This window comes from Triturus cristatus, chromosome 4_1 (assembly GCF_964204655.1).
Source record: "Triturus cristatus chromosome 4_1, aTriCri1.1, whole genome shotgun sequence".
Lineage (NCBI taxonomy): Eukaryota > Metazoa > Chordata > Amphibia > Caudata > Salamandridae > Triturus > Triturus cristatus.
In genome coordinates this window covers 800,977,530-801,000,539 of record NC_140585.1, presented here as the reverse complement: position 1 = coordinate 801,000,539, position 23,010 = coordinate 800,977,530, and the positions used below count along the sequence as shown (strand labels likewise).

Below are 23,010 nucleotides of genomic sequence, written 5' to 3'. Positions count from 1 at the left end.
ATTACCAACTTAATCACACACTCAGGAATGCTCCAACTACAAAGTAACATTGCAACTGCATTCCACGTTGTCCAGGAGACCCAGCAATGCATCATGGGAGATGTAGTCACACACAAAATACAGTGGAGCAATGAAACACAGCAATGTATAAGCAGTTGAAGCAAATCAGTACAGGACAAAATGCTAGACAGTACTTAGCTAACCTAAATTCAGAAAACTTTATTCAGTGAACAATGTGAAGCTGAACACAAAAGAAAAAGTGTTTTTTCATTTACAGTTGAACCTGAAACACAGGCTGACAATACTGAAGCCGTGGAGGCGGCGTACACAGAGGACCAGGCAGGGCAATAGGACACAGAGCAGACGACAATGCCAACACCTGTCCCATGGAGACACCGTCAGATTGTGCCTTCACTACCAAGGTTGGGGATAGCACCAGAGTCCATAGGGGAAGAGGCCCAGCCTGAGCAGGAACAGCATGCACAACAGGTCCACGTTCAGCCCCATGTGCACCATACAGAGACACTTGCAGGAGATGCAGGCCAAGGGCACGCACCAGCACAGATGCTGTAGAGGATCCTACAGTGTTTTCCGGCCTGGAAGGTACCATGGTGAACGTACAGCGTCTGCAAACAAGAAGCATGAAGTTTATACTCAGGCAGCTGGTGTCTGTGAACCATAACCTGACTGACATGAAGGAGGGCATCAGAGAGCTGAATGTTACAATATATGAGGGACATAAGGCCTATGCGGACAGGAAAATGACGGGAGCAATAAAAAGAACTCTGTGCCACCATAAAAAGAGACCAGGCATCCAGATGCAGGGGTAAACAACATCTCTACACCTGTCTGGACACCTATAGCAAGGGGGTCAAGCACACTGAGCATGCAACAGCAGGACGTGCAGGCAAAAAATAAACTGTCACCACAGCAGGATGCCAATGGATGACGTTACCATGGCATATGGACTTTCGTTTAGCCTTCATTCATGCACTGTGGACATGACATGTGCAACAAATTGTGCCACACATAAAGTGTGAATGTAGGCTGTGCCAATGATATTTCCCTGAAGCTAAAGGAAAATAAAACACAGTCATTGTCAAATCATTATTTGCATTGTGTCATCATTACTCACTTAGAAATAGTTGTGTGTTATTTCATCACATCTCTGTCGTCCCGCAGCTGCCCCTACACCCCCTGCTGGTCTGCAAGGTGGGCCTGGTACCTCATCCTCATCTGATTCAGTATCTGTCAGTTCCACTGGTATGTCTTTTCTAGTCGCAATGTTGTGCAGCACGGCACAAGTAGCCACAACGTTGCAGCAGGTCTCAAGGCTGCATTGTAGTGCTCCTCCACTTTTATGCAGGCAGCGGAACCTGCTCTTCAGAATACCAAATGTGCGTTCTATTACACAGCGCGTTGACTTGTGTGCGCGATTTACATCTTTGCTTTCTCGAATTACCCGGATTGAGATACGGTGTAAGGATGAAGTTGCATATGCACTGTCGCCTGCAGGATTAAAGACATATGGTTATTCAATGTACTCTCACTTCAGCCCTGAACTGTATGTAAGAGTGCTTTACATGCATTTACCGAGCAGGTAGCGCTCGCCAAACTCGCCCCCAGTGAGACGCCTGTGTATCCCGCTGTGTCTGAAAATGAAGGAATCATGTGTACTGCTAGGGTATTTTGCCACTTTATCAGTCATGATATATTTGGTGTTGCAGGTGACCTGTATGCTGAGGGAATGGTATGATTTGCGGTTTCTGAATATGTACCTATTGTTGGAGGGGGGGTTAGAGGGCTACATGGCTACCATCTATGCCCACGGGTGGGGTGTTCAAGCATAGGTTTTAGCTCTGTAATCAAGTCCAGTATAGTAGCTGAGTCCAGCCTATACTTCTCATGTATCTCTTCCTCTGTTTACTAGAACAGAGTGATGCGCACTCTGAAGACCCGTTCCTGTCGCCTCCTTCTCTGTGCTGCTACTTGAATCGGCATCCTCCTGGCTATCACATACAGAGCTGCAATTGTGGAAAACCCTGTAGCATTATGGGCTTGTTTAAATAGGCTGCACCTGGTTACCACCTGCTCAGACTTGGTGGTATTAATCATCTGCAAAATTGCAAATTTCGTGGATTCGCAATTTGCGAATTTTTGATACATAGATTTGTGAAATCGCAAATTGCGACAGGGCTTTTTGCGATTATCACAAATAGCGTGACCGAATTTGCGAACTCGCGAATGAAATTCGCAGAATGTCTGACGTGCAAAATAGGTATTCGCAATTGCTCCGAATTCCTATTTATCACTGCGAAACTCTGTCATACATACGCGGAAGCTATTTGGCGATTGCAAACACGGTTTTTAGCGATTCTTAGTGTTTGCAAGCTCCAAATAGCTTGATATATATGTCCCTTAGTGTTATTTTGAATGTATTAGTTATATGTAATTATTAATTGTTTAATGTGTATATTTTATTAATTAGTTATATGTTTTGTTCAATCCTAATTTGATGTATCGAAGTATATAATTGTTTTTGGGTGTTATAAGTTTACTTATATAAAATTGTTATAACATTTTTAAATTATTTATATATGTCTTTTGGGTTTAGCATGATTTTTTTGTTAATATACAATACTGTTATTATAGTGTTTTATAATCAAAATTCCTTTATTTTGTATGATATTTATGTAGTCATATTGTGTGTTGTGATATTTTTGGCAATTTATTTGTGTATTTAAAGGTATCAAAGAAAGGGAGGGGCCGGGAGCTGTATTTAAACAGGTCCTGCACACTAGCTCCAAAAAGGGACTGTGTATCAAAGGATGTGCAGTTCCTAGTAGGGAGTACAGGGGTGAGGGAGGTCTTTCTTCGTGATGCCCTCACACACCCCGAGGGATGTCAGGCTTCATCATTGGACCATGCTCCTCATCGGGCCGGCACTGCAATGCCCGGCGGGCTCCCGTAAACGGGGCTCTTTGGCGGAGATATTTTGAAAAAGCCGTAGGGTGCGTGGGGGTGTGAGGGCTGGGTAGTGCGCAAGAGGGTGGGTTTAAAATAGGTATGGAGCAGTCCTATTCAAATATAATTTATTCACTAAGGCAGTTCCAACTTTGTTAAAATGTGTTGAAGCCCTAAGTGGGTGCAATGTTCCTAAAGGGCTATTGCGGTGTAGTGGGTCAACATGTTTTGTGCCTGTTCTGCCCCTAGCGGGTCAAGTGGCACTTCATCAGGACCAAAAAGTAAGTGGTGCACTACCATAGGTCTGGTTCCCTATATGTGGTATGATATCCAGACGTGGTAGAGTAGTACCCTAGTAAACTTATGCTGGGGTAATGTAGACCCCCAGTATAGGAGCCTACAGCTTACGGGGGAGGCAGAGCACGTCCTTGTTTTAAGGGGAAGGGTGGCAGGCAACTAGCGTGATCCCTACCCTTGCTCCGGGTCCCAGGGTGTTACTCTACCACGTCTGGATATCATACCACATATAGGGAACCAGACCTATGGTAGTGCACCACTCACTTTTTGGTATTGTTATCATTGGTCCGGTAAGAAGGTGCATTGTAAGAATGTAATCTGAGCAGTGGAAGTTAGTCAGACATTTCGGTATAAAAGATAGGTTGAGTCTAATGACACATTGCCTGGAAAGAATTTGATACATGTGATGAAGCTAATAAGGTTCTGATCTCACCAATTCTACTGCACAAACAAATAGCCACTAAGAAAAGGGCTTTGGCTGAATTAAAGTTGGAATCTGTACTGATGAGAAGTTCAAAAGGTTCCTTCTGAAGAGCCTGGAGAACCCAAGAGGGGCCCCAGGAAGGAATCAGGGGAAGGAATTACTTCCTAGAAATTGAGCAGCCAAAGGGGCTATTGGCAAGGTGTCAGGATTCCTGAGAGCTTAAATGGCCACCCATTGACTTCTTAAAGTTGAAACTGTCAAACCCAGAAGGAAGCCATCTTAGAGAAAAACATAAATTCTCTGTGGATCATAAGAATATGGTGAAATATTTCTTGATGAACACTAGGCCTCAAATCCTACCAGTGTCCAAGGTAAGACTTGAGTGTGGATGGTCTTCTGGATTGTTAGATAGTTTCTGCCATCTCTGCAGAACAGCATAAGAGATTAACGTTAACCTCTCAAATGACCGACCCCCAAGTTGAGGTGATTCAATGAGGCTGATGTTAGATGGGGAAGTCTGAGAGGATGAGGGTAAATCAGAAATTGCCAGTCAGGAGGCATTGACACTTGCAGGAGGAAGGGGTACCAGGGTCTGCTTGACCAGGAGGCATCGACATTTGCAGGAGCAAGGGATACCAGGGTCTCCTTGACCATCCAGAAACCACAAATTGAACCTCTGCATGGGCGTCCTGGATTTTACTCACTACTTTCGGAATTAGTTGAAAGGGAGAAAATGCATAAATGAGACCTTGATGCCAAGGAATCATGAACTCATTAGACTATAGAATGAAGGCAGTAGAGAGTACCCCTGTGGGGCAATGAGATCTGCAGATGGATCTCTGAATCCCTCCAGTATTTGGAGAAAGAGGAAGGCACATTGACACAATGCCACCAAGGAAGGAAAGTGATGAATCAGAGAGTTTGCAGGTCCATCTTCCTTTCCTGGAAGATAAATTGCTGTGAGAAAATGGAGATTCTCCTCTGCCCTCAAGAAACTCCTTCAAGAAAGAACAAAGAGCAAATACTGAGGTCGCATTCCTCCCTGATTATTTATATATGACCTTGCCACCTGAATGTCCGTCTGAATGTGTACTGGTTGATTCTGAATTAGCAGAAATAAGTGTAGAAGGGCCTTCTGGATGGCTGCTAGCTCTTCCCAGCTGGAAGACAGATGATATTCCCCACTTGACCACCTGCTTGTACCTGTGGAAAAAACTACCATTGGGGGAGAATGAAGACAAAACCCTTTGTCAGTGTTTGATTGAATCTGCCATCACTGGACCTGGTCTGTCACAGAGATGGGGAGAGCGTAATACCCTGAGGGTGGGTCCCAGAACGAAAGGAGATGATGAACTAGCGGTTATAGGTAGAGACAAATTCAATGTAGAATGGAAAATGTAGCTGCAATCTCCCCTTGACTCCTGAGCAAAGTTCTTGCAAGTGATTGGTTTTGCCGTAGGAGGAATAATAGCTAGGAAGACAGTTTGACTTTTCTCTCCTGGGTTATGAAGACTTGACCTAAGTCCGTCTGAAAGACAGAGGCTATTAACCTCAGATTCTGGGATGGTGATAGTGATGATTTCTTGATGTTAAGCAGTTGGGATCTGCAGGAATTTTGCAGGCTTGTTGGACATCTGTTCTGCCTTTGAAAAAGAAGAGCATGCAATTAGCCAGACATCTAACAATGGGTACTCCTGAATATCAAAATAATAGAGAATTCATACCAACAGTGCAAAGAGCTTGGGAAACACTATTGGTGCCGATGCCAGGCCGAAAGGTAGTACCTGGAACTGGTAGTGGGGACCAGCCATGTGGAGAATGTGGAGCTAAGGTCCAAGAGATCGATTGGGCAAAGAAACTCTCCTTTCCTTAAGAGTGGTAAAATGGCCTGAAGAGAGACCACTTTCAAAGTGATAAGGGATAGAGATGTTCGGTCCCTTGAGGACGAGCAATGGGTGGAACTCTCCGAATTACTTTTGGACTGGCAAGATAATAGTTTAGAACCCCAAAAACATTTCGTCCTGAGGGACTGGAATAATTGCAGTCTTGTCCAGTAAGCATTGAATTCCATACTATTATGCTTGCCTCTGAATTAGTGACAGAGGTATAGAAGTCTGACAAAAGGACAATAAAGGAGGAGTCAGAAAAGGAGTACAATTGTGGAAATCGTGGAATGCCAAATGTCCCTGAAGACAGTAGCAGCTACTCGTACTATGAAGTTGTGGGGCGGAGGAGGCGAGAGCACACAAAAAGCAAACAAACAAGTATACATAAAACAAATAATTCTTACCTGTTTTGACGACCTCCACCTTGCTCCCTATCCTCCCCTTCTTGTCAGGAGCCTGCTGCACACGGCGCAGGCTACCAGCTCTCAATCCCAGTACTGCTCACAAGCTGAGAATGCTTTTCCCAGCATGTGAGCAGTACTGGTATTGGTCTGAGTGCCTCGGTTCAGCGCTCAGACATAGACTGGGAGCCTGTGTTGGTTTCTCCATCCAGATGTACAACGCAGCTAGGTGGAGAGAAAGGCCAAGAGCTCATGACGGTTTGATCAGCCCCAGAATGCAGGCCAAACCTCCATGAGCACTTGGCAGTGGCCACCACTCCCCTCTCGTCGATGGTGCTGCAGTGTCAGGATGGGAGGCCATGACCTCCCGCGGCTCGCACCCTGCAGGGCTAAAAATAAAATGATAATGTAAATGTTTTAGTATCATTTTACTTTTGTCCTTTGCCTCTGCTGGCTTTCAGCGGGGGCGGGGGCGGCACTGCTCCGCCATAACAGAGGATCCACCCCTGCCTGAAGAGAAGCAGCTTCCCTCCCGCCGGAACTGCAGTAGCATAGTCAAGCTTTTGGGAGGAACGGGGAGAGGGGCTGAGGTAGTTGGTGAGGCCTGGAAATGGGAATTTTTGGCATTTGGGGCCCCCAGCCACCACTCATGCCATGAAAGGGCTGGCCTCTGGAAGTGGGTGGGCCAAATGCTCTTCTATATCCAAATCCACAAGTACTCGGGAAGGAGCATATTGGAGTTCTTAACTTTTTGTTTTCAGTAGACTTTCTGAATAAGTCATACAATTGTTGATTGAAAAGTTTATTCCACCAAAAAGGAGCTTAATTGAAATTGCCTTTTGGGATGCCCTAGATTTCCAGGAGCTTATGCCTTCTGTCTTCCCACTGCTATAGCTGCTCCTGAGGCCTCAGAAGATGCACATAGATTATCAAACAAGTTTTCTGATTAAAAAAACAGGCCAGTTACTGCATAATAGAATGGATTGTAGAGCTGCCATTCCCTACATTCAGTAGATATGCTAGTGTCTGAAAGTCCCTTAGTAGCGTTAACACTCGAGGTACCTCCTTCCCCTTCCATATTGAAAAAACTGCTCCCTATAAATGACCAGGAAGAGCGACAGCTTCGAGCTAAGGAACTTAACAAGCTTCCTGTTATAGCCTGATGCCATGGACATAACATTGTGCACCTCGCAATACGATGCTAGTCTGCCATTTTGGAAGTTGCAAGAGTCAGTCTGAGAAATCAGATACAAAGGATGCTTTCAAGCACAGTAAATAAATAAATGAATTCCAAGACGGAATGAGTGTTCCAGTTTGCGCCTATATTTAAAAAATAAAGGCACCAGAATTCTAGCAGCAACCGCCATGCAAGTCACATAGAAGTGAGTGAAACAGTCCCATTTTCCCAGCAGAGCAGTATGATCCGTATCCTTGACAAGACTAGCATCAATATGAGATAAAAAGGCAACATAGTTAAACAAGCATTTACAATGCAATAGGTCTCGCAATTGCGAGATTTTGAGCTATTGGCATGGTAAATGGCAATGTCTTTTATAATATTAAATGGCTTTGTCATTTACAATACCAATAGGTCAAACTTTGGCAAAAGCAAGGCCTATTGTATTGTAGAGCGCGGTGTCCATAAAGCGGGCGCCGCGCTCATCAATAAAGTAAAAAAAAATCAAATAAACAGAGCGAGTGTCCCTGAAACGGACGCCGTGCTGCACATTATATTTGTTTTCAAAAAATGAAACTGAGCATGGTGTCCCTATACAAAGTGCCACACTCAGCATGCCAATTTATAAAAAAATTTTTTTAAAGGTGATAGAATGTCGCCATTGTGCAGTGAGTGCTGTGAGGGAAGGGGGCGGCCACTAAAAGTTAGAGCGGCATAGCGCTCTATACGAAAAGCAGTCACCATTGTCCTGTGTGGGTGCTGCAAATACAAAACAAAAAGCATTGGCATAGCCAATAGGTCTCGCTTTTGGGACCTTATAAGTGTTTAGTTATGCAGCACAATATCCTTGGTGCAACAACATCAACAGTTGCATGGCTAAACACTTATAAGGTCCCAAAGGCCAGACCTATTGGCTATGCCAATGCTTGTTCTGTAAGGCTCCCAAAACCGATATATGCCTGGCGTAGCTAAGGCCTTTTGATTTTACTAAAATTATGCATCTGATACACTGGCTTATAGGGGCTTTCAGCCAGCACTGTTTTAAGCATCATCTGTTGTGTCATTCACATGCCCTTCTGTTTATTACACCATACAGCATGGGTGATAGGTCGGCCACTGCAGTCACTAGCTAACTTCACTGTGAGTGACTGTATACTGCTCTTTCACATGGAGCAGATCCGCAAACAAAGTAATTCCTTTCAGTGCAGGGACTAGTACGGCAATAACAGTTTTTTAATATTCCAATATATTTGTGCCTTCAGTCAATGTATTTTTTTTATTGGTGATGGCCTGGCAGGGCCCTAATACTAACGTTTTTTTCAAACCATGACATAAAAAGCCAAATGCCAAAGTCAAAAGGCTGATTTAAGTTTGAATTTAGCCAAGACCTTTTCGTCTAATTTTATATATGCAAATTTTGTACTTACTTATAAGGACTTGAAGCCAACTGTTCAAATACACCAGTTAATTCCCCGCAGTACCCTTTTACATTCCCATTTTTCTTCCACCCACTACGCCATACAGCAGCGGGCAGCCCTCTTCAGCCATTGGCTAATTTCACCGTGAGCATGTTATGCAGGCCTCGCACAATGAGCACATCCACACAAAAGCAGCCCTCTTCAGTGCCAGGGGCAGCAGTGGCAAGGTGTGCATTTTGAAAAGAACACAAAAAAAGTGGTGAACACATGTGTAGCAGCCAGGCGCGCAACACCCATTGGACTCACAGGGCTTCAGCCCCCCCGTCGTGTGTGGCAGCCCAGGCTGAGACAGCTTCCCGGCGCTCACAGAGCCGCACCCGAGCACTTCACAGGTCTTTAAAAGACCATTTGCATGTTAATGAGGCCTCGCTGGTGTTTCACCCCTTCTAAGAGCCCCTGCAGCTCCACTCTGCCTATGGCTTAAAAGATTCAGCCCCCCCCCCCCGAAATTTTTTCTTAGCCCCACCCGAAATTTGGCTCTAGTTGCGCCTCTGGTAGCAGCCAATGTAACTTTTTTGCAAAACTTTATTATAAAAATAGTTTTAGATGGCCGCATGTACACCCATCTTTATGATGGTTTTATAAGGTCTCGGCAGTGTTGCAATACTTTCATTCCTGCTGGGGGTACCTCCTTCCCCATACGGTGTGCCTATTTGCACGTGTAAGAAAGTTGCCAACAATGGATGCCTTTTCTCGTGAGGGTGATGAGTGTAGGCATGCAGGAGTAGTTGAGCAGTCTGTAACATTTCTTACGGGTGCAATCAGTATCTCCATCCACATGAGAATGTGTTTGTGTGTATATGAGAGCAGTTAGAGCCCTTCCGTGTGAGGTGTGTGTGTGTGTGAGCAGTTTGTGTAGTTCTTATAAGAGTTGTGTGTCATTGTGAGAGTGAAATGTGAGAAGCTGGTTTTAGTACTTGAAGTTGTGTGCGTGTTTGAGTGAAAGAGAGACCAGCCTGTATTCATTCTAGTGTGTGTGTGTGCGTGCGTGCAGTTTGTGTACTTCCTAATGAGAGTTGTGTGTCTTCTATATGAGAGTGAAATGTGAGCAGTTGTTAGTACTTGAAGTTGTATGCGTGCCTGTGTGAAAGAGCGACCAGTGTGTATTCTTTCTAGTAACATGTGATTTTCGGAGTGTGTGGGCGTGCGCATGAGCAGTTTGTTTACTTCCTAATGAGGGCTGTGTCTGTGTCTGTATCTGTGTGGGAGTGACATGTGAGCAGTTCTGTTAGTACGTGTGAGGTGTATATGTGCTTGTAAACAGACAGATTGTCTCGGTCGCAGATATTTCGCTCAGACCAGCGTATTTCTCTCTGCAGAAGTGACATGGATTTAATTTCACGGTTGGACAAGCCACGAAGGGGCTGCGTGGGAGGACGATCGAGCTGGAGGGGGGGCAGTGTGCGTGGGTGGATCGGACTCTCCTCAGGAGGGCTGTGTAGGGGAATCGTGCAGTGCAGCGAGACAGCGTCGACTTCCAGGGGCAGATGAGAAACGGAGGGACCTGATGGAAGATCAAGTGAACGTTGCGATAGATAGGAAGTAGTGAGAGACAAGAGAGAAAGGGAGGAGCCATGGGGGGAAGGGGGGCTTAAAAAAAGCTAAGCAGGACAGGTAAGGGTGGGGTCTGGAGTAAATGAACCTGGGGCAATACAGAGAGCAAGGAAGAGGGATGCGAAGGGGACGCAGCACACACAAGGGATAGAGGCTGAGTGACTGAGGCGCAAAAGTGAAAGCAGGCTGGCAGGCGAGTGGTGTGCGATGTGCGCGCACCATGACGAGAGAGGAAAGCCATAGTTAAAGTGATCGGAGACATGATCAAGCAAGCAGAAAGGAAACTGATTAGAAGGGAGGGGGTAGTGTGAAAACAGCGGGGAGAGAAGGGAGGGTGTAATAAAAAACAAAGGAGCCAAAGCTATAGAGAAGGGAGGGGGGAGTGGGAGCAGCTGTGCACGTGCATGTGATCGTGCACTCAAGGTTTAGGCCAGCCAAAACTGTGGGTAGCACTTTGAAAATCCCACATATAAAATGTCTCTTCGAGCCTTTGGCTCGCGAGACCTAAAAATAATATTACAAAACAAAATGTAACATTTTCTTAGCTGTAGGTTGGGAAGGTCAAACGAATGTACTTACAGAATGAAAAAACAAAAAGTGCATTGGATCATTTCCTCCTTTATAATCTTTTTGGATTTGAGGCTTCTCTTTGGAAGTAGAATTTTGATTGGGCTAGGTAACAATGTCTGTAGGAATCAGAACCTAACAAATGGAGTAAGGACTGGATGAGCAAGGCAGACAGAGAGGTAACAGATAATGCATTTTCTGGGTGGGCATTGGGCAATCCGAGGTCAGTTTTTCTGCTTAACCTGCGAAACAGGGAAACTTTGTGTACACGTTGTGCCCTGCTGCACTTCTTGCCCCGTACATATCTGACAACTGTCCACAGGAGTGTCACATCATTTGTACAACTCTGAGCTGAGCAATGCAACATTTCCAAGCACCTTTTGTGCCCACTGAAACATTTCTATACTCAGCGCAGGTTATGCAACAGGACCAGGCGAAATGAGCTAGAGAATGATGATGGATTCAACCCAAAACTGTCACTGGGGTTGAGTGTCCAAAAAGTTCCAACACTCCATCCATCATCTCCTTGTGTGTGCTTTGTTCGCCCTAAATTGGCAGGGTATGCCCAGACGTGGGTCCCTTGCTCACTTTGCCACTGGATTCAAGCTAGCCTGGCTGATGAGGGGTGTTACCCCAAAACCGGTCCCAGGATGCTTGTTTCCAGTCCAGGGAAGACCTGGCTTGGCAGTTCGGGCTGGACTGTTCCCATGAGGCACAGGATCAAGACTGATTTGCATATTGCTGGGTCTTAACTGAGGTGGCGAAGTGAGCTAGAGAATGATGACAGATTCAAGCCAGATCTGTGACTGGGGGTGAGTGTCTGAAAAGTTTCAACACTCTGTCCATCATCTCCTTGAGTTTGCTTTGTTTGCCCTAAGTTGGCAGGGTACGCCCAGACATGGGTCCCTTGCTCACTTGGCCACTGGATTCAAGCTAGCATGGCTGAAGAGGGGTGTTACTCCACAACTGGTCCCAGGATGCTTGTTTCCAGTCCAGGGAAGACCTATCTTGGTCGTTCGGGCTGGACTGTTTCCATGAGGCACAGGGTCATGACTGATTTGCATATAGCTGGGTCTGAACTGGGGTATCAAATTGAGCTAGAGAATGATGATGGATTCAACCCAGATCCATGACTGGGGGTGGGTGTCTGAAAAGCTCCAACACTCCATCCATCATCTCCTTGTGTTTGCTTTGTTCACCCTAAGTTGGCAGGGTATGCCCAGTCATGGGTCCCTTGCTCACTTTGCCACTTGATTCAAGCTAGCCTGGCTGATGAGGGGTGTTACCCCAAATCCCGGTCCCTAGATGCTTGTTTGCAGTCCAGGGAAGAGATGGCTTGGCAGTTCGGGCTGGACTGTTTCCATGAGGCACAGGGTCATGACTGATTTGCATATAGCTGGGTCTGAACTGCGGTGGTGGAGTGAGCTAGAGAATGATGATGGATTCAACCCAGATGTGTGACTGGGGGTAAGTGTCTGAAAAATTTCAACACTCCGTCCATCATCTCCTTGTGTTTACTATGTAACATCTCCTATCAATACGAAGGCCTAATTTTCCCTTTTCCCTTTTCAAGTGATCCACCTTTTATAACAAAGCAGCAGATGAGACCATTTCACTTTTTACTGACCCAGCTTCCTATATTGTTTTTGGAGTTGTAAGCTGGCAGCCAAGCAGGGCATATGTGAAGGCCAAATATATTCACAGTAGTGTTCACTGCAGTGAGGAACTCAGATGAGAGACAGTTAGGAAAAAAATTAAAGAAATGTTCAGGAAACTTTAATCGGAGTGTCATTAATTTCTACAAAAATGTGTTTCTTATGCAGATTAAACTGTATATGGGATCAGCCTTTAGTGTAAATCAGGCTGTTTTTTTCATACAGTGAAGCTTATTGGAAGTGGTTGCCGTTCTGATGGCCACCCAGCCACCCAATGATACTCCACTACCGAACTCTGGGCCCTGAACCCCAGATGCCGCAACAACAACTGTTGCATCACCTCTCCTCAATCAACAGAAGGACCTTTCACCTGCTGCCGCTTCACATGCAATGCAGGACTACCCATCTGCACAGAAACCCTTACCATACCCACTCAGGATATCACAAACACTACGGAACTGCTCCACTGCATTCTGCTCAACACCCCATCCCTCTGCAAACACACCACAGAAATCTGGGATACCATCACCACCCTCACCTCCAACTGTGTATCACCGAGACCTGGCTCAACCTCTCCTCTATCCCCTGCATCACCACCGCAAGACCTGACAGCTACAAGATGATACACCAAGACCGCACCAACAAACACAGAGTAGGCATCACCATTATCCACAGGAACACTCTCTGATACACCACCACCGAAGACAACACCACATCTATCATGGAACACCCCAACCTCCAACCCCAAACTGATGCCAGGACGATCATCAGAAGCACCCTCACCTGGCACCACAGCCTGTATTCTGTGAGGCCATCTCTAAATTCATCGCCCCTTTAGCTATCGACTCCAAGCACTACATCCTTCTCGGTGACCTCAACTTCCACCCCGATGACCCCAGTGACACCAACTCCACCAATCTCCTGGAAATGAGCGACATTGGCCTCACACAGCTGATCACTGATCACACACATCACAGGACACACACTGGATCCAATCTTCTCATCCAGCGACAGAGTTAAGTACAGCCATGTCACCAAACTCACCTGGTGCGACCACCCCATCATCCACTTCGCCATCACAGGTTTCCTGCCTCCACCACCACCACCAAGCTCCTAAGCTCCTCCCACTGCAGCTGGGACAAAGTAATATCCATATTTGTAAAGCGCAAACAATCACCCGTAAGGGTCTCTAGGCGCTGGGGGCCGTCGGGAAGATTAAGCAAGCTTTGGCCTAGAGTCACATGGTACTGGGCTAATCTGCCACCGGCGCCGGGGATCGAACCGTGATCCCCAGATTCCGGAGTCAGACGCCCTTGCCGCAGCGCCACACCTCTCCCCGTGACTGAGATCCAGTGGAGGGAGACCCTCATCACCATCCAGCCTGACGCCCCATCATCCCTGGAACAGGCCATCCAGAATTTCTCTGACTGGATCACCAAATGTGCGGACAGATTCTCCCCCATGAAGCCAGCTAAAACCCGCAGATCCACAAAACAAGCAGGCTCGTAAACACCAGAATTCAGTACCATGAAGCGCAACTGCAAATTACTAGAAAAACAAGTGCACACCACCAAAGTCCCCACCGATCGAACCACGTTCAAATCAGCCCTTAACAAGAACCACCATCCCATCAAGGACACAAAAAGAGACAACATCACAGACCAAATTTAAACAAGCGCCAACCACACAAAGGAACATTTCAACATCGTTAGAGAGTTCTCTGGCCTCTCAGCTACTGAGAACACAGTCCGCCCTTCCCAAGATCTCTGCGACACCCTGTAAGACTATTTCCACAGCAAGAAAGCCAACATCTACAACAACTTTGATTCCTAACCTACTGACCTCAACTTCAACAGCCTCCTCCCACCTAAGGACACCAGCCGCTCGATCATCACAGGGGAATCCTCTAGCCACACAGATCACTACAGCCATCATGTCCTCATCCACTCTAGAGCACCCACGGACCCCTACCCCACCATTTCTTCAACCTCGGAACCCAAGAAATCAGCACAGTCCATCACAGTTTTCACTGTTTTAAAATAGCAGCCTCATTGTTAAGTCTACTTTACAACGTAAGACATTTAAAAAATAATTACTCTTTCATGCAGCAAGTTATACGGTATATAGACATTTAGTGCTGCCTGTACTTCATCCGTCAGTGTGGCAGAGGACATGACCTCTGCCATGCAAAGGGACTACCCTCTGGCAAATTTTGAGATCACTGCCAGCCCAGCAGTCCACTCTATACCATCCGGATGGTTCTCTTCAAGGTACTAAAGGTTTGATGGATGTCTGGCATCAGTTTTAATGGACATTCACCAAACGTTTTCAAAAGTTTTGTTTTTCAGAAACAAGCTCCTAGTTTGTTTCTGAAATGCATAAAAAATAATGTCCCTGAAACATTGGGGTGTTACTTCTGAAGGGTGTAGGGGTCATTATTTTGTTTTCTGTCCCTCGGCGCTACGTTTTCCTTGCGGTGACAGACATAAAAAAGACCTCCATGTTCTCTCCAGGTGAGGTGGGCGAACTGAGGTTTTGGCAGACCGAGTACTCCATTACTTTTGCAACTGAATGCCCTGTCTGCCAAAGTCTAAATCAGATCCTAAATATTTATATTTATTATGATTATTATTTTTTCACATTTAACACAGAACACATTTTTTTAAATCAGGTGCACATTCATGAAGGTAGACACTGACAATACGGTCAGTAGCCTACCATAGAGATCAGTCTTTAATAGCTTTCTGCACTACTGCAAAATCTATTACCATTGACTTAAATTGAAGATGAAAAAAACTTGAATGCCAACCAAAATCTTACTATTTTAAAATTGAGGACATAGGAAGTGACAAAAAGGATGCACAGCTTGAGTAAACAGATGTGGAGTGTGGATAGTGGACATATGTTGGGATATCCATCCCTTTGTAAGGATCTCCCTCATTAACTATTTACATTACATTTTAAAATATGCCTAACACTAAGAAGTATGACTATAGCCCATACTTCTCACATTTTAAACCAGCATCTCCATGATCATTTATGTCCGCTTGCTCAACAAGAAAGGCTTTCAATTCAACAGCTCCTATTCCCAAAAAATATGTTCAGAAGGGCCTAACTTTGTCATGAATACAGAATGTTCGCACCCTAGTTGTTAGTTATAACTCTGTGGTGAAGCACCTGCTTTACTCAGACTGTCAGACCTTTGTTTCATATGGCTGAATAAAATATTTGTGAATTTTTTATAAAACATGTCCTCATTTTAGCTTCTGGAACACCTTCTTATTTCAATGATAAAATCATGTGAGAAAACATTTTTTTTCTGAAAAGGTTCCTCAAATCCCAGCAAGAAATCCACAATTTTATAAAGGGGCAAATCAACTTAGAAATTACCATAATTTCCAACATCTGTTGGCACCCTTTCTATACAGTCCATTTGTGATCCTCAAAAGCAGGCATTCACTATAATGTATTCCAATTAAACAGAAAGGGCAGAGCATTGTCACCAAACATCTAACAATTCGCAATTAAATAATCGCAAAAGCCTTTCTTGATGCATGTGCCAGCTAGAGGGTAAAGTGTGCAATGGTAGGTATGAATTGAAACATAATATTTTTGTGATATTCTTAGTCAATATTAAACACACAATCAGTAAGTGACCAAATCTCAATTGAATAATGGTCAGAATATTCCAATCAAGCGTTACATTTTCGCTAATTACTTTAGATCATTAGGGTTACCCACTGCAGGAAACATATGCAGAGTGATGCTGAGATCGATATGGGTTAATTATGATTAATATTATTTTTGTATCCTGTACCTAGAGCTACCATGTTTAAAGTTGAGATATACAATGTTGGTTCTGAGTGGTACACCCAGTCTACATACAACATGAGTTTGAGTATTTCATAGAGGACTTTTTTCCAATATTGTTTCTTTTTCTTCTTTTTTAGGTATGTAAAGTTTACCCAATTCTCAAATCAACCACATTGACACACAGTAGTTTGTCGTCAGTGTATGGGACTGAGGTCCAGCAACGCATAGTGGTTTTCATGGGAACAGAAAATGGACAGCTCCTCAAGGTAAGCAGATATCCTTGCTTTTGTTTAATACTTACAATGTACAGACCCCTTCTGGAGACACAAAAGCTTCTTTCACACTTCAATTCTTCTTTCTGGGATCTTGCTTTGGTGCTCTTTTACTACTCGTATTTTCACTGTTTCACTGAAAAAACATCAAAAAAATTGATTCTGGCCTCTTTGGTGCGTATGAAGATATGTAAATATCAATATATGGCCTATTTTTAGAGCTGGGCTTTGTAAATGTATGTTTGCAAATGAAGGCAGCACAACAACCCTGTAGGTATCACTGCATATATTTCCAATAGGAGCTACTTTTTATGGTAGATGTTTTAAAAAGGTTAGGTTAAGGGAAACTTGTAGGTGGTGGCAAGTTTCAAAGATCACTGGAGTCAGTAGTAAAGCTACTATTTACCTCATCAATGTGATGACAGTCCAGAACCCAAAAAGGTAATCCTAGATGACTGCAATTGAAATCTGGAGTTTACTATATTTTGTGAGGGGAGTTGCAAGGGATTTCGTTGAACTCAGTGTGGAAGCTCCCCGCAAAGGTGCCCCCACTCATGAGTATGCTCTGTTTCTTTCTCCATGAGCCTGGGTGTCTTTGTCCAGTCTTTAAACACAAGGAGCTTCCTCCCTGTGGTCTCATCTCTTCCCCAGTGGGACTGTCCTGTTGTGAAGCATACACTCTATTCCACCTCTCCCTCATTCGCTTGCTAACAAGTAACATGATTGAGATTTTAGCATTGCACAGGCAATAATTACATTGCCCAATAATAAATGAGGCCCTCTCAGCAGCATCCAATGATTGAGTATGCTTAGCCTTCATCTAATATGTTGTTGCACCAGTATATCAAAAATCTTTTTTTTTAAATAGTTTTTATTTTTATTATTTACGGTGTTGTAATTTACAACAGTAGCATACAGCCTGCATTGATTGTATGAAAAAGAGAAAATAACGTCCAGGATTATCAAACAAAAGAGAGGTTTGGTTTTACTGACAGCAACAAGATGATATTATTCTGAACTCGAAAACTTTCATTTCTAATGTCTGGTAGGCTATATAAGCCATATAAAAATATAACAAGGATAAAGATGATAGGGAAAGAGAAAAGAGAAATAGGAAGGAGTCAAGATAATAGGAACCTACCAAGATACGTACTGATTGTACAAACGAGGATTTAGATGACATCCTATGTATGTATCATCAGAGCAGGTCAACAGAGGTGACTTGTAAGCTAGTTCACTTTATGTAGTATTAGAGTGAAGAGATTGACATTGTGATTGGGTAAAGACAGTAAGTCTTTTGTTTATGCAAATCATTTCCAAGGCTTCCAAAAAGAAAGAGTCTTCCCAAAAGGTGAGAGCCACCTGTCTAGTGTCATTGTAAAGATTTATGGTACACCAGAGAGGATATATTTTGTGCCTCCATGTTTGGAACAAATTTGAAGTTATTACCCTTTTAAGGTAATTCAAGCTCCCATCTTCCGGTAATTGATGCCAAACAATATTTAATTATACAATAAACATTCAGAAACCTGGGCACAGAGAAACAGACACAAAATTCAATCTACCTGGCAGCCAGAAGCCAAACAGTATCGAAAAAAGCTTGAACACACGTTCATAAGCCTTGTTAAAAGCATTTTGGATTGTGTTTGGATCTTGACATTTTTTATCTTGCAACAACAAAGATGACTTGGTGAATGGATTAATGCGTGATATTAAAATATGACATACGCACATGGAGCACACATGGATGTAGAGAGAGAGAGAGAGAGAGAGAGAGAGAGAGAGAGAGAGAGAGAGAGAGAGAGAGAGATGAGGTACATGAAAGGCAAAGACTGAAAAATTAGGAAGCCAGAAAAAATGGGTTGAAAGATGAAGGAGTAGGTAGAGAAAGAAATAGAGGGATAGGTAACATTTTAGAGTGAGACAGAAAGTTAGGGAGAGCAAGAGTTAAGGAGAAGAATATAGAGAGAGCAAGATTAGGTGGGGTGTACTGAGAACAGAAATAGAGAACTAGGTAGAAAGAGAGGTGGGTTAAAGGGGTAGAGTGAGGGACAGGCGCGGCCCATGCAGTGGGGTGGGGGGGGTTGTCAGACGACGTAAGCTTAAATAAAAAAAACACCTTGCAATGCGGCGAGCGCAAGGTACGTGGTTTTCATTTTTTTAATTTAATTGAATTAATTTCGTTTACCTCCTTGTTGTCTGTTGCCCCCCCCCACTCCCCCCCACCCGCGGCAAACTGCTCTTACCTGCACGGGCAGCGCCCGGCAAAAGAGCAGTGAGGCAGAGAGTAATGTAGCGAGAGAGGGTTGAAGAGTGAAATGGCAAATGAAGTGTAGAAACAAAAAGGTTGAGTATATATACACAGGTGAGGCATATAAACAGGTGAGGTTGATACAGAGGTCGGGCATGAGAGGGTGAAGTAGAGATAGAGTTGTGAGATAGAGAGAAATGTGAGGTAAAGAGGGTGAGTTGAAATGGAACATGAGTTGTAGCGGGAGATGAGAAAGAGGAACAGGAGGCAAAGTCCAAGAAAGAGGTCCCACAAAAGTAGTGACATAGGGAGATAGGTAATTTAGAGAGAATAGAGGGTGAAAGGGAGATGGGAAGTGGAGAATTGAGGTGGAGAATTAATCATGAGGTAAATTGAGAGCTTAGGTAGTCAGAGTGAGTTGGGAGAGAAGAGACAGCGAGAGATGAGAGTGATGTAGAGAGAGATAAGCTAAAGAGAATTAGAGAGATGAGCTAAAGAGGCAGGTGTGGTAGAGTCAGGTGAAGTAGATGGGGAAACATATAAAGAAGTGAAATGAAAACAGAGCATCGAGGTGCAGAGAGAGTGGTGCTTTGGAAAAAACATTGATGTAGAGTGATGGGGTAGAGGGGGAGGAATCTAGGGAAATGGTACCAGAAACTGGTAGAGTGGTATGGTCATAAGCAAGAGGCAGACCAGTGGAGGTAGAGATATATGCACTGAGAGGGGAGATAGTCAAGGGTGAAGTAGAGATGTGAGATTAGGGAGTGAGTAGGGACATAGAGATGTTGAGATATGTATGCCAAAAGAGAAGTGAAGAGGGTGGGGTGAGGTAGAAGTGGAATGAATTAGAGTGAGAGAAATTAGACAGACAATGCTCTTTTAGCTTAACCCCTTTGCTGCTAGGCCTTTACCCCACCCCGTGCTACGCCTTTTTTTCTGGCTATTTGTGGTAGTTCATGCTTAGGCCCTGTAACTTTTTGTCCATATGAGGTATCCATGCCAAATTTGCATTCGTTTCTGCCAACATCTTGAGGATTCTAAAGGTACCTAGGATTTGTGGATTCCCCTGGAGGGGACTGAGAAACTGGGCAAAATACAGCCAATTCTTGTTTTTTCCGACAAATTGTTAAAAGTGCTGCAAAAGAAAGCGTGTGTTCATTTTCCCTGCAAAAGGTATCAACAAAGGGTTTGTGGTGCCAAAATCACCATCTTCCCGGCTTTCAGGACCAGGCAGACTTTTGTCAGAAAACCAACTTTTTCTTCACAGATGTGGCATATTAGTAGGACATAGTCTACTTTTCCTATTTTTTGTGCTTTCAACCTCCTTCCAGTTATTGGTAGAAATGGGTGTGTTAGCAATATCGGATCCCAGAAAACGATACATTTCTGAAAAGTAGGCAAAATTATGAATTCAGCAAGGGGTCATTTGTGTAGATTCTTCATGGATTTTTTTATAGAAACTAACAGTTGAAAATAAACAAATATTGAAATTGAGTTGAAAAACACAGCCATTTTGTACCAACATTTTCACCTGTAACTTCTTCTAAGTATGGCAGATTTTTAAACGCAATATACCGTTACATCTGCTGGGCCTTTCTGGATGTGGGGATATATAGGACTTGTAAGATCACCAAGAACCCGAGAAAGGCAGAGCCAATAACTGAGCTGCGTATTGTGTACCAAGAATATAGCAAATCTTTTGGTAAAATATAAAGAGTAAAAAATATGTATCAAGGAAACCTATATATTTCCTAAATTGGAACAAAACATAGAGTTTAGAAGCAGTGGTTATTTGCACATCTCCGAAATTGTGGGTACCAATTCAAGCATGTGAATTAGAGGACATTTTCAAAATGACTTTTTTTTATACATTGTCTTAAATTTGGAAGGCATAAATGCAAAGAAAGTCAATTGGCAAGAACACGTGTTCTACTTTTCTGTGTTCCCCTAAGTCTCCCTATAAAAATGGAACCTCACTTGTGTATATCATTTTGTGATAGCTAATTTTGATGTTTCCACAATACGTTTTGGGCCCTTCCCTGTTGCGGGTACTTGACCCACCCACACAAGTGACGTACCATTTTTTCGGGTGACCTGGAGAAAAACTGGGTGCTAGTAAATTTGTGTCAGCCTGGTGATCCCATAACTTTCCCACACAGAAACATTTCAAAAAAAGGGTCAGTTTTCACTGGACAAATGTGATGTGTCTATGTTACGTTTTGGGCCGTTTCCTGTCACAGGCACTTGGCCTACCCGCACAAGTGAGGTACCAATTTTATTGGGAGACTGGAGATAAAGGTGGGCGGGTGAAAGTTAGTGGCTCCTCACAGATTCCAAAAGTTTGTCTCACAGAAATTTGAGGATAATGCATTTTGTCTTTACAAATTTTGGGGTATGCAAGGGACTCTGGATAACAGAACCTGGTGACAGTCCCACAAGTTACCCCGTCCTGGATTCCCCTGTGTGTTTAGGTTTAAAACATTTACAGGTTTGCTAGGTTTCCCTTGGTGCCAGCTGCGCTAGGGCCCAAAATCCACAGCTAGGCACATTGAAAAAAAAAAGGTCTCTGCATAGTGGGCTTTCTGCCCCCCCTGGGGAGGGGGCAGATAGGGATATATTGCACCGATATGCCTCCAAGGGGGGGTGAGAAAGACTGTGGCCATTTTTGGGGGGTGGGGTCATTGGCATGACCCTTCTGGGTAGCTCCCAGCCCTACACTAAGAAACAAAGATAGTCCCTGGTGCCTAGTAGGCTTTCTGCCTCCCCTCCCAGATTGGGAGCTACTGTCCACATATGCTCCCCAGGGGAGCGGAAAGACTGACTATGCCTATTTAAATATGGATGGAACAAAGATCCATGACCAAGGGGCCACTCCACCCTCCCTGGTGCCTAGTGTGTGGATCCCTGCTTGCAGATCGCTGACCTGTGTCGATCCCCAAGCAGGGATCCACTAGAGATAACATCGGAAGTGGGAGATTCTCCCCATTCCAACAATCATCTCCCGTCTGCCTATGTGCTCATGGGGCTGAGATAGCCCCACAAGCACATAAGCAGTGAAATTAAAATGAGCCGATCAGCTCGTTTCAGTTTCTATTTCAGTGAAATTACATCAGCGCACCGTGCATGCTGATTGTCATCTCATTGAAAAACAAAATGCCTCCGGAGGTTGGAGATGCTGTTCTACACCTCCCAAGGCAAAAAATGGAAATCTCTCTGCTGTTTACAGCAGAGAGATTTAGTGCTTGTGTGCACATGACGGAATTTTTTAGTCATGCGCATATGGGCACTGTGGCTCATGACGGAACCATTCCATCATGAGCATGGAAAGGGTTAATAGCAACCAACTGTCTGAGAACCCAAGTGATAATGTTGGACAGGTAATGCACGCACAGTAAGCTTCTATGAAGCGTGCATGTCCAACTATCAGATTAAAAAAACCTAATGTGTTTTAATGCACCCAATTATTATGTTATTACAGCAAGACTTCTGTCTGTCACAATCACTTTACTAGGGGGCCCCTTGGAAGGCGGGTGGCCCTGACCAACTGCCCACTTTGCCGGTGTCTTAAAACGTCTTTGCTCCTGTTTCAACCCAGGTCTTCAAGGATGGTCCCAAATTTGCTAAAAGATTACTTGTTGGCTGAGCGATCTGTATATTACTTGTTCATGTGCTGCTACTGTTATCAGGTCATTTAATCAGTCACTGTGTGTGAGGAATAGACATTTATCTAACAGCTCATCAAAGCACTTTGAAGAAATGGCGACATTTATCGCTAACAAAACATCGAACAAGGGACAATCTCTGGAACTACCCACTTCCCCACCCTGCACCAAAGATGCCCCAAGTGGAAGGGGCTCACCCACAGCCCTGTCTTAAATGTATGGATGCCTCCCTTGCACTCCAACTCAATCCAACAACCCCCACCCCTTGCAACTGAAAAATAACACAACCTGGTCTAATATTACCTATATCCCTGAAGAATTCCTCAACATTCTCTCCAGCATGAAGCCGGAATCTCACATCCCCGACCCCCTACCTGCAGCGATTGTGAAAAACTTCAAGTATGTCATCTCTCCCATTTGGACCAAAATCATCAACTCCTCCCTTTTGAGTTCCTCCATGCTGACTCACCTTAAACTTGGCCAAGTCACACCAATCATGAATAAACCAGACGCCGACCAAAATGACCTTAATAACTACAGAACTATAACCAACTTCCCTAAAAGAATTGTAAAATGTCTGCTTGCTCAACTCAACTCAACACCCTCATC

The 23,010-nt window shown here is 44.2% G+C and overlaps 1 protein-coding gene across 1 annotated transcript in view; it reads left to right on the top strand.

The window, feature by feature from the left end:
- PLXNC1 (plexin C1) overlaps nucleotides 1-23,010 on the top strand; it is a 464,687-nt gene that overhangs the window by 62,103 nt on the left and 379,574 nt on the right. The window contains exon 2 of the mRNA XM_085653399.1: nucleotides 16,354-16,482. Coding sequence (XP_085509525.1) covers nucleotides 16,354-16,482 — 129 coding nt within the window. The remainder of the gene's footprint in view (nucleotides 1-16,353; nucleotides 16,483-23,010) is intronic.